The 15,450-nt window shown below is 42.6% G+C and overlaps 1 protein-coding gene and 1 non-coding gene across 2 annotated transcripts in view; both read left to right on the top strand.

Moving 5' to 3' along the window:
• PUM1 (pumilio RNA binding family member 1) overlaps positions 1-15,450 on the top strand; it is a 154,721-nt gene that overhangs the window by 102,340 nt on the left and 36,931 nt on the right. The window contains 2 exon segments of the mRNA XM_062190831.1: positions 4,401-4,549; positions 14,534-14,672. Coding sequence (XP_062046815.1) covers positions 4,401-4,549; positions 14,534-14,672 — 288 coding nt within the window.
• LOC133761306 (small nucleolar RNA SNORD103/SNORD85) lies at positions 14,795-14,867 on the top strand. The gene has a single exon (XR_009866109.1). It is a non-coding gene; the product is annotated as a small nucleolar RNA SNORD103/SNORD85 (small nucleolar RNA).

Below are 15,450 nucleotides of genomic sequence, written 5' to 3'. Positions count from 1 at the left end.
GTGCCATTTCCCTGCCTGCAGGGTAGCTCTACTTAGCCATAACAGCCCTTCTGACATGAACATGTGGAATGACAAATCACCTGCCTCTTGGGTAGGTATTTTTCGATCCGTGGAGTCACCTGTTGCTCATTTATATTTTGGGAATTTCTTTCTTTTCCAGAGTTTCCTGTTCCCTCTAGTAGTCTGCCATTGTTCAGGTCCTTGGACTCATCTCTCTGCATATTCCTAATTTCCTTGCCTCTTTCCCTTACTTCATCCACCTAAATTGTTCGAGAAAATGGTTTCAAGTGTCAGTCTTAACTTTTCACCTTTCTGCTTAAATCCTTTATTGATTCCTAGTTTTCCCACCCTCCTATGGTTGAGCATTATACCTTTCTTAGGTGGCAGTGGTTTACTGGTTCTTGGAATCAGTGTTTTTCAGGACTACCAGGTAATTCTGAGGATTAGCTGGAGTTGGAAGCCACTGCAGAGGCCTGTATGAGGGTACCACTCTCTTCCCTCATAACTAATTACCATCTGCTTATACCAGACATCGCAGCAATATTAATTTGAATTTAGTTTGCTTTAGATACTGTCCTGGAGTAGGCCTCTATCTTTGGACACTGTTGTCTCTTTAATCTTCTGTACTAAGCTCTTTTACCCCATTCTTTGCCTGGGAAACTTCTTAGTCTGCATTGTGACCTCTAGCAGTCCTTCTGTGCTACCTGTTCCCTATCCTTCTCTATCATTAATTATTGCACTGTTTTTATTTGCTTGTGAATATGAATATATATGTATATGAGTTGGCTCCAGAGACTGAATATGTGTATGTATGTATGTATGCATGTGAGTTGTCTCCAGAGACTGAATCTCTCAAAAGTAAACTTTTGTTAGTGGTATAGTTGCTGTCATTCATGCTGGGGCTATAAATGTGTGATGTTTTGAGTTCATTGTTAGAATAAGCAAGATGCCATCCAACATATTCTTTGAGGACAGATTCCTTTAAGTCATATTATTGGGACTAAATGTTACTGTGAGATGTTTCATATATATAGCATATAGTTTGCCATTGTGAGCTCATTGTAGCTTGGCATTTCTGAGATCTTATTTAGAACTGTTCATATGAGGTAATGAGAGTATTTAATACAGGCTGCCACCACTAACCCCACTTTTAGGGAAAAGAGAGAAAGCTCCTTCTATGGCTAATGTTTATTGAACACTGGGCTCTGACCTTAGTTGTCAGTTGATGGTTTTTACAGTTTAGGGACTCTTGGACAACTCAGTAAGTTGTCTTGTATGAGAACACAATTTAAATGTCATTGATTTGGGGTTTCAACCAGATTTAACTTCAAGGTCCATGTGTATACATCATTATATAAAGTGGTTATGCTATTATGAATGAACTTCTCTGTACTTTCTTTAGAAGTCTTTCCCTTTTCCCTCAGCTAATACATGTGACTTGAAAAAGAACTGATCTTAGGGGTGAGATACTTGATGTTGTTGAGATGATAGGTTGGTGATGAGAAACTTAATTTCTTGTAATCATCTTTTGAGCCAGACTGACCGTGATTTAAATACTTCTATGCTTAACATAAAATGTGTACCAAACAATGCAACTGTACTTTTCTGGAGTGCTAATTGTACAGGAAACAGGACAGTCTTAATATCAGTGTGCCAGTAGAGAATCTTCATGGGCTTTTGAGGGGAGTCTTGGGACTGTCATTGCAGGTTACAGCACTTCCTTTCAAGATAGGTGTGACCATATTCCTGGTACGTGTTAACAGCTATTGTAGCAATAAGCAAAGGGGTTAGGGTTGTGGTATAATGAGTTAAGCCACCAACTGCAATGCCCGCACCCCATATTGGCGCTGGTTCAAGCCCCATCTGCTCTACTTCCCATGCAGCTCCCTTGCTAATGTGCCTGGGAAAGCAGTGGAGGATGGCCCAAATGATTGGTCCCCTGTACTCACATGGGAGACCTGAATGAAGCTCCTGTCTTCTGACTTTGGCCTGGCCCAGCCCTGGCTATTGTGGCCATTTGGAGAGTGAAACACCAGATGAAAGATCTCTATCTCTCCCTCTAATTCTACCTTTCAAATAAATTTTAAAAAAGTCTTTTAAAAAAAGAAAAGAAAGAAGGAAGCAAACTAAGGCATAGTGTGGCATCTTTTTTGTGTTTTTTCTTGTTTTCCTCTTCTTCCTTCCTTTGACTAGTTGATGAACTCTTGTCAGATGAGTTTGGGACCCCACAACTCTAACTTGGTGATACTGATTTTGTACTGTTAGGTTCTGACAAGTTAATACTTAAACTCATTTGCTTATTATAATAACAGTTCTATTATAACATGGCTTTTCTAAGCAGTGCCTTCATTCTGCACCCAGGTAGACTGTTTCATGGTGGGCATTCTTGCTTGTACACAGAGCTTCTTGATCTTTATTCTGCCCATAGATTCAGAAAACACCAGATTAGAAATGGTAAAGCAGGGATGGGCATTTGGCATAATGGCTGATGGGATGGGGGTATCCTATATCAGAGTACCTGGGTTTGAGTTGTGGCTCTGCTCCTGGCTCTGTTCCCAATTTTCTTCTCTGGCTGATGTGCATCCTGGGATGCAGCAAGTGATGGCTCAAGTGGTTGTATCCCTGCCACCAACATGGGATACTCAGATTGAGTTCTCAGCTTCTGGCATCAGTCTGGCCCAGGGTGGCTGTCACATGCATTTTGGGAGTGGACCAGTGTTTGGGAGATCTCTATCTCCCTGTTTGTCTCACTCTCTGGCTTTCAAATAGATACATATAAATTTTACAAAAGGTCAAAACATATCATTGGACAATTTAACATATTTGTTTTAGAAGCTAAAAGTGGAGAAACAAAAAACATGTACCAGTTTATTTTGAGTTAATGATGTTATGTGTTTCTCCAGAAATAGCCACTACCTCATAATATCTGTAACATTTAAAATAGCTCTTTGGAACTCCAGTGTAAGGCTTGGTTATTATAAGTAAGTCAGACTGTAAACATTCAACCCTGTGCTGTAAGGTAATTCAGATTGGAGATGTGCTTTTGGTAGATTCAAGGAGCTGTCTTTAAGACCTTTACTTGGTTTGCAAATTTGCATCCTTGGTGTTTCTTGCTACTGTCTTCACCTGAGAATTCTGTGGTTTAGCCATGTCCTGGTTGATGGATGCATAATGCTGCCACACCTCTTTCACCTACTCTCTGTAGCAGAGTCTACAGTTGTAACATGTTGGTAAAGAGGGTAGTAGTTAATTTGGATTAAAGCAGAGCACTTAGTTTTGTTTAGGATATTTAACAAATTTATATTAAAGTCAAGGTGTTGTATTTTTTGTTTCCATATATCTTCAAGTTTGATTTAAATTTAAAAAGGCATATCAAGGTCTGAGTGCAGTTGTGTTTAATGTTTCTGTTCCTTAAAAATAGAGATGGGAAAACACAGCCTCTGTGAAGTTGAGCCGGGGAGATTCACTTTGAGTATCCACTTGAGGATTGATAGGTTTTCCTGCTTCTAGAGGTCATGAAGTACCAGGATCCTGGTTACCTATGATTATGGGAAGCAGTGTACAAATGAATCCTTTGTTTTTATCCATCAGTTTAAGCCTGCACACTTTGTTCCCCCTCCTTTATTTTATTTATTTGAAAGGCAGAGTTGCAAAGAGAGAGAGGGAGAGACAAAGAGAGAGGAGAGAGGTCTTTCATCTGCTGGTTCATTCTCCAAATGGCCATAATCACTGGGGCTGTGCCAGGCTGAAGCCAGAAGCCAGCAGCTTCTTCTTGGTCTCCTACATGAGTGCAGGGACCCAAGCACTTGGCCACCCTCTAGTGCTTTCCCAGGTACATTAGCAGGGACCTGGAACGGAAGTAGAACAACTGGGACTCGAACTGGTGCCCATATGAGATGCTGGTTCTGCGGGTGGCAGCTTAACCTTAACCTGCTACAGTTTACTACAATCAACACTGGCTCCTGTTGATTTCCCTCCTAATAAACTTTGTCTGTAACAATCCTACATCCTTTCTTTTTCAGGGGAAGAACATGTTTGTATCTAAGGCCAGGCCTCTGTACTTAAGTCAAACCCCTGTATCAGTTTTGTCCTTTTCAGGGTCTCCTACATTTTGTACCTTACTGGCTTCTTCTTCTAGGCCTAGAGTATGTAAGTGGTATTACTGATTTTAGAAGACATGGTAGAAAGAACTCATGTAATATTTTCTGTTTTTTAAAAAAAAGAAAAATTAGCTTGTTAAATTAATATTTTACAGTAAGGTCTGCTGAGTCATATGTTGTCTTTGGAAACCCTGTACTTGTCTAAACTTTTCTTACCTTCCGAGATCAGACAAGATCGGCGCGATCAAGGTGGTATGGCCATAGACTAAGTTTTTCTTACCTTCTTTTTACTATTTTTAGGCCCAGCTGTGGTCCCACACCAGTATTATGGCGTTACTCCCTGGGGAGTCTATCCCGCCAGTCTTTTCCAGCAGCAAGCTGCCGCTGCTGCAGCTACTAATTCTGCTAATCAGCAGACCACTCCACAGGCTCAGCAAGGACAGCAGCAGGTACGTGTGAACAAAGTACCCCCATCTGCATGTGCACGTTAGCGATTGTATCTAATTAATAGATAGCCTTGATTCTACTAGAACTATTCTCCCTTGTGTGTGTATCTGAACTCGGGCTCAAATTTAACTGTGCTTATGGAATATCCTTTATCAGGCCCACGGTGAGTGGAACTAGGTGAGGTAATGCTATGAATTCAGTTTGCGCATGAGAAGATTACTTCAAAGTGTTGTCCGCTTAATAAGGTTAACTAGCTAGCAAGGAGCAAAGTTGGTCTTCAGACTGAGGGTAAAAATTTCTGTTCTGCCACACTGTGCTTGTCTGCTAAGGGTCATTTTCAGGTTACTTTCGAGGGCTCTGTGAGTGGCTTGCTGATGAAAGGTGGTACTAGTTATTTCCAACACTTGTTAAATTGCATCTAAACCTTAAATCTTTCGTGTGTGCTTAGAGGAACTTTTTGATTGATTTGGGAAGAATTGTTAGCTGCAAAATTAAGTACTGTATATACAGTTTTTACTATACCATTGTTTTCCTGATTACTAGAATAATACCTCTTTGTTGCTAAAAATAGCAGTGAATTGGAAAACTATAAAAATTAAAAATCTCAAAATATTAATGTGATTGGTATTGTTTGTAAGATTTATTTATTTATTTGAGGCAGAGTTACAAAGAGGCAGAAGTGGAGAGAGAGAGAGAGAGGGAGGACTTCCATCCTCTGGTTCACTCCCCAAATGGCTGCAGTGGCTGAAACTGCGCTGATCCAAAGCCAGGACCAAGGAGCTTCTTCTGGGTCTCCCATGTGGGTGCAGGAGCCCAAGGACTTGGGCCATCTTCTCCTGCTTTCCCAGGCCATAGCAGAGAACTAGATCGGAAGTTGAGTAGCCGGGACTCAAATTGGCCCCCCTTTGGGATGTTGGCACTGTAGGCAGCAGCTTTACCCACTACCCCACAGTGCCAGCCCGAAACCTGAAGCTTTAAGCACAATTTTGGGGAAGAAAAAAACTTCATCTTGACATTCATTTACAAGGCTGGGACAAAACCCATCGAAAGATTTGCAATCTTTTATGCTATTTGGCTTGCTCATGATAAAACAAAGAGCCATCAGAAGGGTGTGATAGGTAACTTATTTACAGTGGACTGTGAGCTCAGGAGCATAGAATCGCCAGTCTCTTACTATTTTTATGGTTAAACACAGGTCTTGAAATTCTAGCTGCTTTATTTTAGATCAGTAATTTAACAGCTATCTTGGGAACAGTTGCAGTTCTAATACTGGGTATGTAAGGAAACCCAATAAATAATTTGTTGACAGAATGAGTACTCTGTATTAAATTTGACAGTAGTTATTCTGTGTGGATAAACCTGTATTTCTTTGTGTGATGAACTTTGTATCTAAAGTGGCTTCCAGATCATCATGGATTTGGAAGACTGAAGTAAATGATGTATTTTAAAATTAGTTCTGGGGCGGGTACCATGGCATTATAGGTTAATCCTCCATCCCATGTGGGCGCTGGTTCTAGTCCCAGCTGCTCCTTTTCCAATCCTGCTCTCTGCTATGACCTGGGAAAGCAGTGGAAGATGGCCCAAGTGCTTGGGCCCCTGCACCCATGTGGAAGACCCGGAAGAAGCTCCTGGCTCCTGGCTTTGGATCCGCACAGCTCCGGACATTGCGGCCAATTGGGGAGTGAACCAACGGAGGAAAGACCTTTCTCTCTGTCTCTCCTTCTCACTGCCTCTAACTCTACCTCTCAAATGAATAAATAAAAAAATCTTTTTAAAAAATTAGTTCTGATAAGTGAGGAAGAATAATAGTAATAACTGCTGTTTATTGACAGCTTTGTGTTTTTTTTTTTTATTCAGATTTATTTATTTATTTGAAAATCAGAGTTGGTTGGGGCTGGAGGAGATCTTCCATCCTCTGGTTCACTCCCCAAATGGTCACAATGCCCAGTACAGAGCCAGGCCCAAGCCAGGAACCAAAAGTTTCACCTGGGTCTCCCATTTGAGTGGCTGGGGTCCAAGTACTTGGGCCATCTTTTTTTGTTTACCCAGGCCATTAGTAGGGAGCTGGATTTTTTAAATTTTTTATTTTATTTTTTATTTTTTGACAGGCAGAGTGGATAGTGAGAGAGAGAGACAGAGAGAAAGGTCTTCCTTTTTGCCGTTGGTTCACCCTCCAATGGCCGCTGCGGCTGGCGCATCGCGCTGATCCAAAGCCAGGAGCCAGGTGCTTATCCTGGTCTCCCATGCGGGTGCAGGGCCCAAGGACTTGGGCCATCCTCCACTGCTTTCCCGGGCCAAAGCAGAGAGCTGTCCTGGAAGAGGGGCAGCCGGGATAGAATCTGGCACCCTGACCGGGACTAGAACACGGTGTGCCAGCGCCGCAAGGCGGAGGATTAGCCTGTTAAGCCACGGCGCTGGCCAAAAAAAATTTTTTTAAATGTAGCTTTTGTAGTATATAAAACATTTTGGAAGCCCCAGAATTATTCAGATAGGTAGGCTATCACCCTCCAGGGAGCCGGCCAGGGAGCTGGATTTGAAGTGGAGCCTCTGGGACACAATTTGGTGCCCATATGGGATGCTGGCTTGGCAGGTGGTGGCTTTATATGCTATGCCACAATGCCAGTGCTGTGGTGCAGCTAGTTAAAGCCCCAGCCTACAGCACCAGCATCCCATATGTCTGTCTCTACCTTTTTCTGTAACTCTGTGTTTCAAGTAAATAAAATAGATCTTTGAAAAAATAAATAAATAAAAAGTAAAAAAGCTAAAGGTTCTACATATAAGTTTTTTTTTTTTTTTAAGACGATTTTGTTTATTTGAGAGAGTTACAGACAGGGAGAAAGGTCTTCCATCTGCTGGTTCACTCCCCAGATGGCTGCAAAGGCCAGAGCTGGACTGATCTGAAGCCAAGAGCCAGGAGCTTCTTCCGGGTATCCCACATGGGTGCAGGGGCCCAAGCACTTGGGCCATCTTCCACTGTTTTCCCAGACTATAGGCAGAGAGCTGGATTGCAAGTGGAGCAGCCAGGGCATGAACCAGCACTCATACAGGATGCCAATGCTACAGGCTCTAGAGGCTGAACCTACTATGCAAGTGCACCAACCCTACATATAATTTCAGTTTCTTTTGTAATACTGTTAAGTAGAATATATTTCATTTTATGATTGAAAAAATGATTTTTTTTTCTAGATTTATTTACTAATTGAAAAGGCAGAGTTAGACAGACAAAGAGAATCTTTTTTTTTTTTTAACTTTTATTTAATGAATATAAATTTCCAGTGTACAGCTTATGGATTACAATGGCTTCCCCCCCCCCCCCATAACTTCCCTCCCACCCGCAACCCTCCCCCCTCCCGCTCCCTCTCCCCTTCCATTTGCATCAAGATTCATTTTCAATTCTCTTTATATACAGAAGATCAATTTAGTATAAAGATTTCAACAGTTTGTACCCACATAGAAACACAAAGTGAAACATACTGTTTGAGTACTAGTTATAGCATTAAATCACAATGTACAGCACATTAAGGACAGAGATCCCACATGAGGAGCAAGTGCACAGTGGCTCCTGTTGTTGACCCAACAAATTGACACTCTAGTTTATGGCGCCAGTAACCATCCTAGGCTGTCGTCATGAGTTGCCAAGGCTATGGAAGCCTTCCAAGTTTGCCGACTCTGATCATATTTAGACAAGGTCATAAAAGACAGAGTGAGGATAGTAACCAATGATCCTCAGAGTGGCATTTACCAGGTTTGAACAATTATACAGCATTAAGTGTGGAAGAGGACCATCAGTACACACATGTTGGGAGTAGAGCCATTGGTGGTAGAGTAGAGGTTATGATTACAAAGGAGTGAGGCCCAAGTGCACTAGACAGGGCCTAGAACAAAGGACAGAGTCATTATTAGAGGAGCTAAGAAAGGTGCTGTCTAAGCTACAATTAAGTTTTCTGATTGAGAGGCAAATAGAACCTGATAGAAGGGGCTTGATAATAATCTGGTGGGCTTTAGGCCTTGTAAATTCAGAGGCCCAGACCTATCTATCTCTTCTCATGGGGTATATCCTAAGGGAGGTGTGAACCTCCTAGGGGAAGGCACTCTGTTGACTTTCATTACTTGGCTGGCCTGGGAGGAGAGCTGGCCAGGTAAAGGCAGGTGGCATCTCTAACAAGAAATTTACAGTTCTGCCTGCAATGTTGCTGACCCTACTTGACCATCCCCTCAGCTGCAGTGGTCACTTTGGAAGTTGGGCTGAGTGAAGGGCTTTTCAGCTTAGAGCCAATAAGATCTGTGGCTCTGACCTGGGCATCCTTCGACTCCAGGGCAGGTCCATTTCCAGTGATCCAACTCTTGGCAGAGCTGCCAGGGCTCTTCACAAGCTGACTTCTGCTGAAGCCCAGGCTTACCACATTGAAAGCCACTGCAGTGGACTGGCCTGTTGGGTCTCCTTGAGGGCAGATCACTGTACAGATCAGCCATTAATAGGCCTGCCACCCATTGCTTCTGATGCCGAGCTTTCTTTTCCTCCTGGTTTGTGTTAAAGCAGACCAGAGGATGCAAGTCAAGGGAGTGCCCGTTTCCCATCTCTAATCTTCGGTGGCCTGAACTACAAGTCTATAGTCACAGGCATGTTCTGTAGTAGTTTTTCTAAGGTAGACAATGCCCATGAGGAAAATTGTATTCTCACTTTAAAACTTTCTTTCCCTTTGGTCTGAAAGGGAGGTTTTTTCTACTTACTGTATACTTCGTTGATGGCGAAGTGAATCTAGCTATGAGATTATTATTTGAGTTCTTATTTTGGCTATGCTATTGCAGAAAAATCTTCCAACTGCTGGTTCACATGCCAAATGGCCATAATGGCCAAGGCTGGGCAGGCTGGAGCCAGCAGCCAGGAGCTTTTTCGGATCCCCCACGTGGGTGTCAATGACCCTACTCCTTGAATCATCTTCTGCTACTTTCCCAGGCACACCAGCAGGGAGCTGGATCAAAGAAGAGCCTCTGGAACCCAGATTGGTGCCCTGTGCCACAATGTTGAACCTGAGAAAATGGAATTTGTATGTTTAGGGTCATACAGAGATTTAGTTATTAATTTGAGTACCAGTTGCTATTTTTTATAAAGATTTATTTATTTTATTTGAAAGGCAGAGGTACCGAGAGAGATAGAGAATCACAGAGACAGATCTTCCATCTGCTGGTTCACGCCCAAATGGCTGCAACTGGTAGAGCTGGGCCAATCCGAAGCTGGGAACCAGGAGCAGCTTCTGGGTCTCCTGCTTGCATGCAGGGGCCTCAGTACTTGGGCCATCCTCTGCTGCTTTTCCAGGCACATTAGCAGGGAGCTGGATTGGAAGTGGAGTAGCGCGGACTTGAACAGGTGTCCATATGGGATGCTGGCACCACAGGTGGTGCCTTAACCTGCTATATCACAGTGCTGGCCACCAGTTACTATTTTCATAACTTGTTTTCTGACCATAATGTGATAATTGGAATTAAAAATAATTTGAAATCTGGTGTTCTGCCATTAACTTGCTGCAACTAGGACCATATTGCAGGACTTATCTGATTTTATGAGGATACTTAATAAAAGACATTACTTTAAAAATTTTTGGCTCTAGTTTCCTAATGCAGAACCTGAGAGACAACAGTGATAGATCAAATGATTGGGTCCCTGCCACCAGCTTTCAAGACCCAAACTGAATTCCTGGTTGCTAGCTTTGACCTTGGCCTGTCCTTGGATTCAGGCATATGGGGTGGAAACCAATAGAGGGGATTTGTGTCATTTTGACTCTCAGATAGAGATACAAATAAATACATGTTTAAAGTTCATTGGAGGCCGGCGCCGTGGCTCAACAGGCTAATCCTCCGCCTAGCAGTGCTGGCACACCGGGTTCTAGTCCCGGTCGGGGCCAGATTCTGTCCTGGTTGCCCCTCTTCAAGGCCAGCTCTCTGCTATGGCCTGGGAAGGCAGTGGAGGATGGCCCAAGTGCTTGGGCCCTGCACCCCATGGGAGACCAGGAGAAGTGCCTGGCTCCTGCCTTCGGATAAGCGCGGTGCGCCGGCCGCAGCACGCTGGCCGTGGCGGCCATTGGAGGGTGAACCAACGGCAAAGGAAGACCTTTCTCTCTGTCTCTCTCTCTCTCTCTCTCACTGTCCACTCTGCCTGTCAAAAATTAAAAAAAATAAATAAATAAATAAAAAATAAAGTTCATTGGAAAATGAAATTAAAAGGTAAGGTTATTTTGGTGCAAAGAAAATTTGAAAGCCATGCCTATTTTTTCATAATTTAGATTTATGGAATTAATAGTCTATTTTGGTGCAAAAAGAAATCACCTTTGAAACCCATGCATAGATTTTTCATAGCTGTGCACTTCTTAGGAACTTTTTGAAGATCCCTCAAATTTTTGTTTGTATCAGGCTAAACTTAGTTTTTTGTTTTTTGTTTTTTTTTTTTTTTTTTGACAGGCAGAGTGGACAGTGAGAGAGAGAGAGAGAAAGGTCTTCCTTTGCTGTTGGTTTACCCTCCAATGGCCGCCGCGGTAGCGTGCTGCGGCCGGCGCACCGCGCTGATCCAATGGCAGGAGCCAGGTGCTTATCCTGGTCTCCCATGGGGTGCAGGTCCCAAGAACTTGGGCCATCCTCCACTGCACTCCCTGGCCACAGCAGAGAGCTGGCCTGGAAGAGGGGCAACCAGGACAGAATCCGGTGCCCCGACCGGGACTAGAACCCGGTGTGCCGGCGCCGCTAGGTGGAGGATTAGCCTATTGAGCCGCGGCGCTGGGTAAACTTAGTTTTTAATCCCATTTTCCAATAACTGTTTTCCTTGCTACAAAATAGACATCACAATCATTTACTTTCCAAAGTTTTTGATCATCCGTAATTACAAACTCTCTAAGACCAGTTTTAACATTAGCTTTGTAAAAAAGACTTTTTAAATTTATTAGAGCAGTCTCTTATCTGCTGTTACTCCCCAAATACACAGTGGGCTGGACCAGTCTGAAGCTGAGAGTGGGAATGCTATTTGGATCTCCTACATGCTTGGCAGGGAGTGAAGTCCTTGAGCCATCACCTGTTTCCTCCCAGGATGCACAGTAGCAGGAACCTGGATTTGAGATCAGTGTTGGGATTACAAACACTGTGAGAAGGGGCGTGAGCTTCCTAAGCCCTCCATCAAAGGCCGCCTGAAACATTATTAATGCTTTTAATAAACCTCGTCTGTTTTAGTTCCATTGTTCTTTTTCCCCTACTTCCTCCCAGTTTTTAGTTCAAGTATTTGAAGAAAATTTTATTTTCTTAATTGATGACTTTTCTTGTGGCCATTTTGGCCCTTCATCAGAAAATACGTGTATTTTTTTCCAGTTAAGCCAACTGTTACACACTTTGCAGCAGAGTAGGTGATATTCTAGCTACTAAATTTTACTTCTGATTCCTGTTTTTGTCCTTCACAATTCCTTTGACATCTGATTTACATTTTTTAATTTTCTGGTTTTGAGTGCTTATAGTAATTAAGAATGAAGGAGAGCCTGGTCATTGGGTGGCAAACTTAGTGGAGATTAGATGATGGTTTTTCATTTTCAGAATGAGTTTAGAGGGCTGGTGTTGTGGCATAGTGGGTAGACCCGCTGCCTGAGATGCCAGCATCCCAGTTCGAGACCCAGTTGCTCCACTTCCCGTCCAGTTTCCTGCTGTTGGCCTGGCAAAGCAGCAGAGGATAGCCTACATACTTGGGCCCCTGCACCCCCATGGGAGAATCAAAAGAAGCTCTTGGCTCCTGGCTTCTACCTGACCCAGCCCCGGCTGTTGCGGCCACCTGGGGAGTGAACCAGGCAATAGAAGACCCCTCTCTCTCTCTGTCTCTTCCTCTCTCTGTGTAACTCTTTCAAATAAATAAATAAACTTTTTAAAAATGAGTATAGAAGGGCTTCTGAACCTTCTAGATTGTGGGAGAGTTTAGATGACGATTCTGGGGAGCCTAGTGTAGAACTAACAAGGATGAGTGATTATTCATTTATCTCCTTTGAGCACGTACTTGCTTTTATTGCTTTTAAGTGCTGTGTTTAAATTTGTACCTTTGAACAGAAATTTGGATTTAACAAATCTAGTATTAACAACAAGCAATAAATTCCCTTTTTTGGGTACTGCTAGGCAGATTGATACCCAGTCATTTTTTAATTTTATTAATCTTTAAAATGTTACTCTTTCCATAAAATCCACAGACTTTGACAGTTATTGATGAAATTAAATATGTGACTATTGAATGTTGGCTGATAACTTAGGAACTTTGATATATAGTTAGGGTGCTGCACAGATATTTAGAGAGAAGACAGCTAACACATACATTGCTTTCATTCCTCATTGAAAAACAAGAGCTTTGGGGGCCAGCACTGTGGCGTAGTAGATTTAGCATCCGCTTGTGGCACTGGCTCCCGTATGGGTGCCAGTTTATGTCCTGGCTGCTCCATTTCCCATCCAGCTCCCTGCTGGTAGCCTGCAAAAGCAGTAGAAGATGGCCGAAGTGCTTGGGCCCCTGCAACTATGTGGGAGACCTGGAAGAAAATTCTGGCTCCTGGCTTCGGCTAGGCCCAGCTCTGGCCATTGGCGGCCATTTGGGGAGTGAACCACTGGGTGGAAGACCTGTCTGTCTTTAACTCTGCCTCAAGTGAATAAATAAATCATTTTAAAAAAAGAATGGAAAGTCATTATTTAAAAAACAGACCCTTCAGTACTCTTTACTATCACTTTCTTCTGTTACTTTGTCCATTCCATCATTCCTGCCCTTTGACACAACCCATAACCAATTATGAAACTAGCTCTTTATGCTCTATGGAAACAATATTCCTCATGCCATTTCCTTTTTTGTCCTGCAGGTTTTTTTTTTTTTTTTTAATTTTTAATTTTTTAAGATTTTATTCAATAGAGATACAGAGAGAAAGGAGTGAGTGTGGGAGATCTTCCATCCACTGGTTCACTCTCAATGGGGCTGGGCCAGGCTGAACCCAGGAACCTCTTCCCGGTCTCCCACGTGGGTGGAGGGGGCCCAAGGACTTGGGCCATCCTCCACTGCCTTCCGAGGTGAACTGGCAGGGAGCTGGGTCAGAGGTGGAACAGCTGGGACTCAAATCAGCATCCACATGGGACGCTTGCACTGCAGGGAGTGGCTTAACCTTCTATCCCACAGCACTGGCCCCATCTTTGGCAGTCTCTGGATAGGCGTTTTCTAAGTCTTGGCTTCAATACCTGTGCTGCCTTCCTTGTCTTTTCTATCTGTGTAGTTTGAAGTGCTTTTTCTCTCGCAAAGTTGGCCTTTTAGACATTATTTTTTTAATATTCTAACAAATAGGTAAAATCAGCTGTTAACTCTAGACTTAAAATTAAAGAAACTAGAGGCTCTAATTTTAGCCTTGATCTATGCATTTTGCTATTTTACATGCTTGCATATATGTATGTAGAGTTTGTAAAATAGATTCTTCAGATCCTTTAGTATAAGAATGATTACCAGCATCTTAATAACTGTTTCATTGATGAAAAGTAGATCCTGTACCACAGTGGCATATCTGGTATACTCATCTCCATTTGGATGAGTGTCTTTGGGGAATTTATGAAAGGAGAAATAGAAACAGATCAGAATCCTTTTATATCAAATCTGGTAAGCTCATTTTGGAGCCATTTGAGCCTTGATGAATGGGTAGTTTTATATAAAAGTGAAGAAAATGGTCTCATATCCATACAAAGAGAATATAGCTTCTTTTGTGTGTAGGGGTATTTTTTGGGTGGCTGTTTATAAGGGTAATACATTTAAAAATAAGAATGGTAGAAAATTCATTATATCAAGTGTAGTTAATCGAATTTCTTGACTAACAGCTATGCCATTATAGAGAACATGTTTTTATCACTTATTAATTTGTGCAGGTTGACCCACCTTGAGAATGACAGTGGTTATTCTACACTTCGAATGAGAAGAAAGTCATTGACCTATTTCTTTCCCCCATTCCTAGGTTCTCCGAGGAGGAGCCAGCCAGCGCCCTTTGACCCCAAATCAAAACCAGCAGGGCCAACAAACAGATCCGCTAGTGGCAGCTGCAGCAGTGAATTCTGCCCTTGCGTTTGGACAAGGTCTGGCTGCAGGCATGCCAGGTGAGGCTGTGTTGTTGTTTGTAATACTTTGGGGAAGAAAAAAAGGTCTACTTGTTGGGATTGTGTTGAGGAATATGGACAATACTTTTCACCTTGCTTAGACTTGTTGTTGTGGCTTGGCGACTGGCAAGGATGATAGATACTTGCCCTCACTTAGACTATAGTTCGTTGATGAGAGCATTGTTCTGAGCCAGTCTGGAGTCTTAAATGTTGCAGATATGGTACTGTTCACACAGGTAGCAATACGTGATTTTTCTTTGATGGTGAACTGGTTTCTTCAGGATTAGGGATATATGGAATGGTCAGCCTATTGAATTATCACTCCCAGGCTTTAGTCTTTCTTCTAAAGATTTTCTTTATTTGGAAGTTATAAAGTTATTTGGAAGGCTGAAGGGAGAGAGAGAGAGAGAGAAACAAAGAGAGAAACAACAAGAGAAAGAAAGAAAGGGAATGAATATCTTCATCCTGGCCTCTCACGTGGGCTGTCAGGTGCTGCCTTCTTAGGTATATTAGCAGGAAGCTGAATCTGAAGCAGAGCAGCTGAGACTCTAACAAGCACTTGGATAGGTAAGCTATGACTTAACCCACTGTGTCACAACACTGGCCCCCAAGGCTTTTAGTCTTTCTGCTTATGTATTTGAAGAGTGTAATTACAAAGAAATTCTGGGTATTTTTGGTGGAGTCATACCTTAATTTGTGGGGCTTATCCCAAGTCAATAATAGAGGTACATTTTAGCTGTCTATTTCTGAGGTTAGAGATATGTCAAGTATATGATGT

Source organism: Lepus europaeus, chromosome 5 (assembly GCF_033115175.1).
Source record: "Lepus europaeus isolate LE1 chromosome 5, mLepTim1.pri, whole genome shotgun sequence".
NCBI lineage: Eukaryota > Metazoa > Chordata > Mammalia > Lagomorpha > Leporidae > Lepus > Lepus europaeus.
This window is presented reverse-complemented; position numbering and strand designations above follow the sequence as displayed.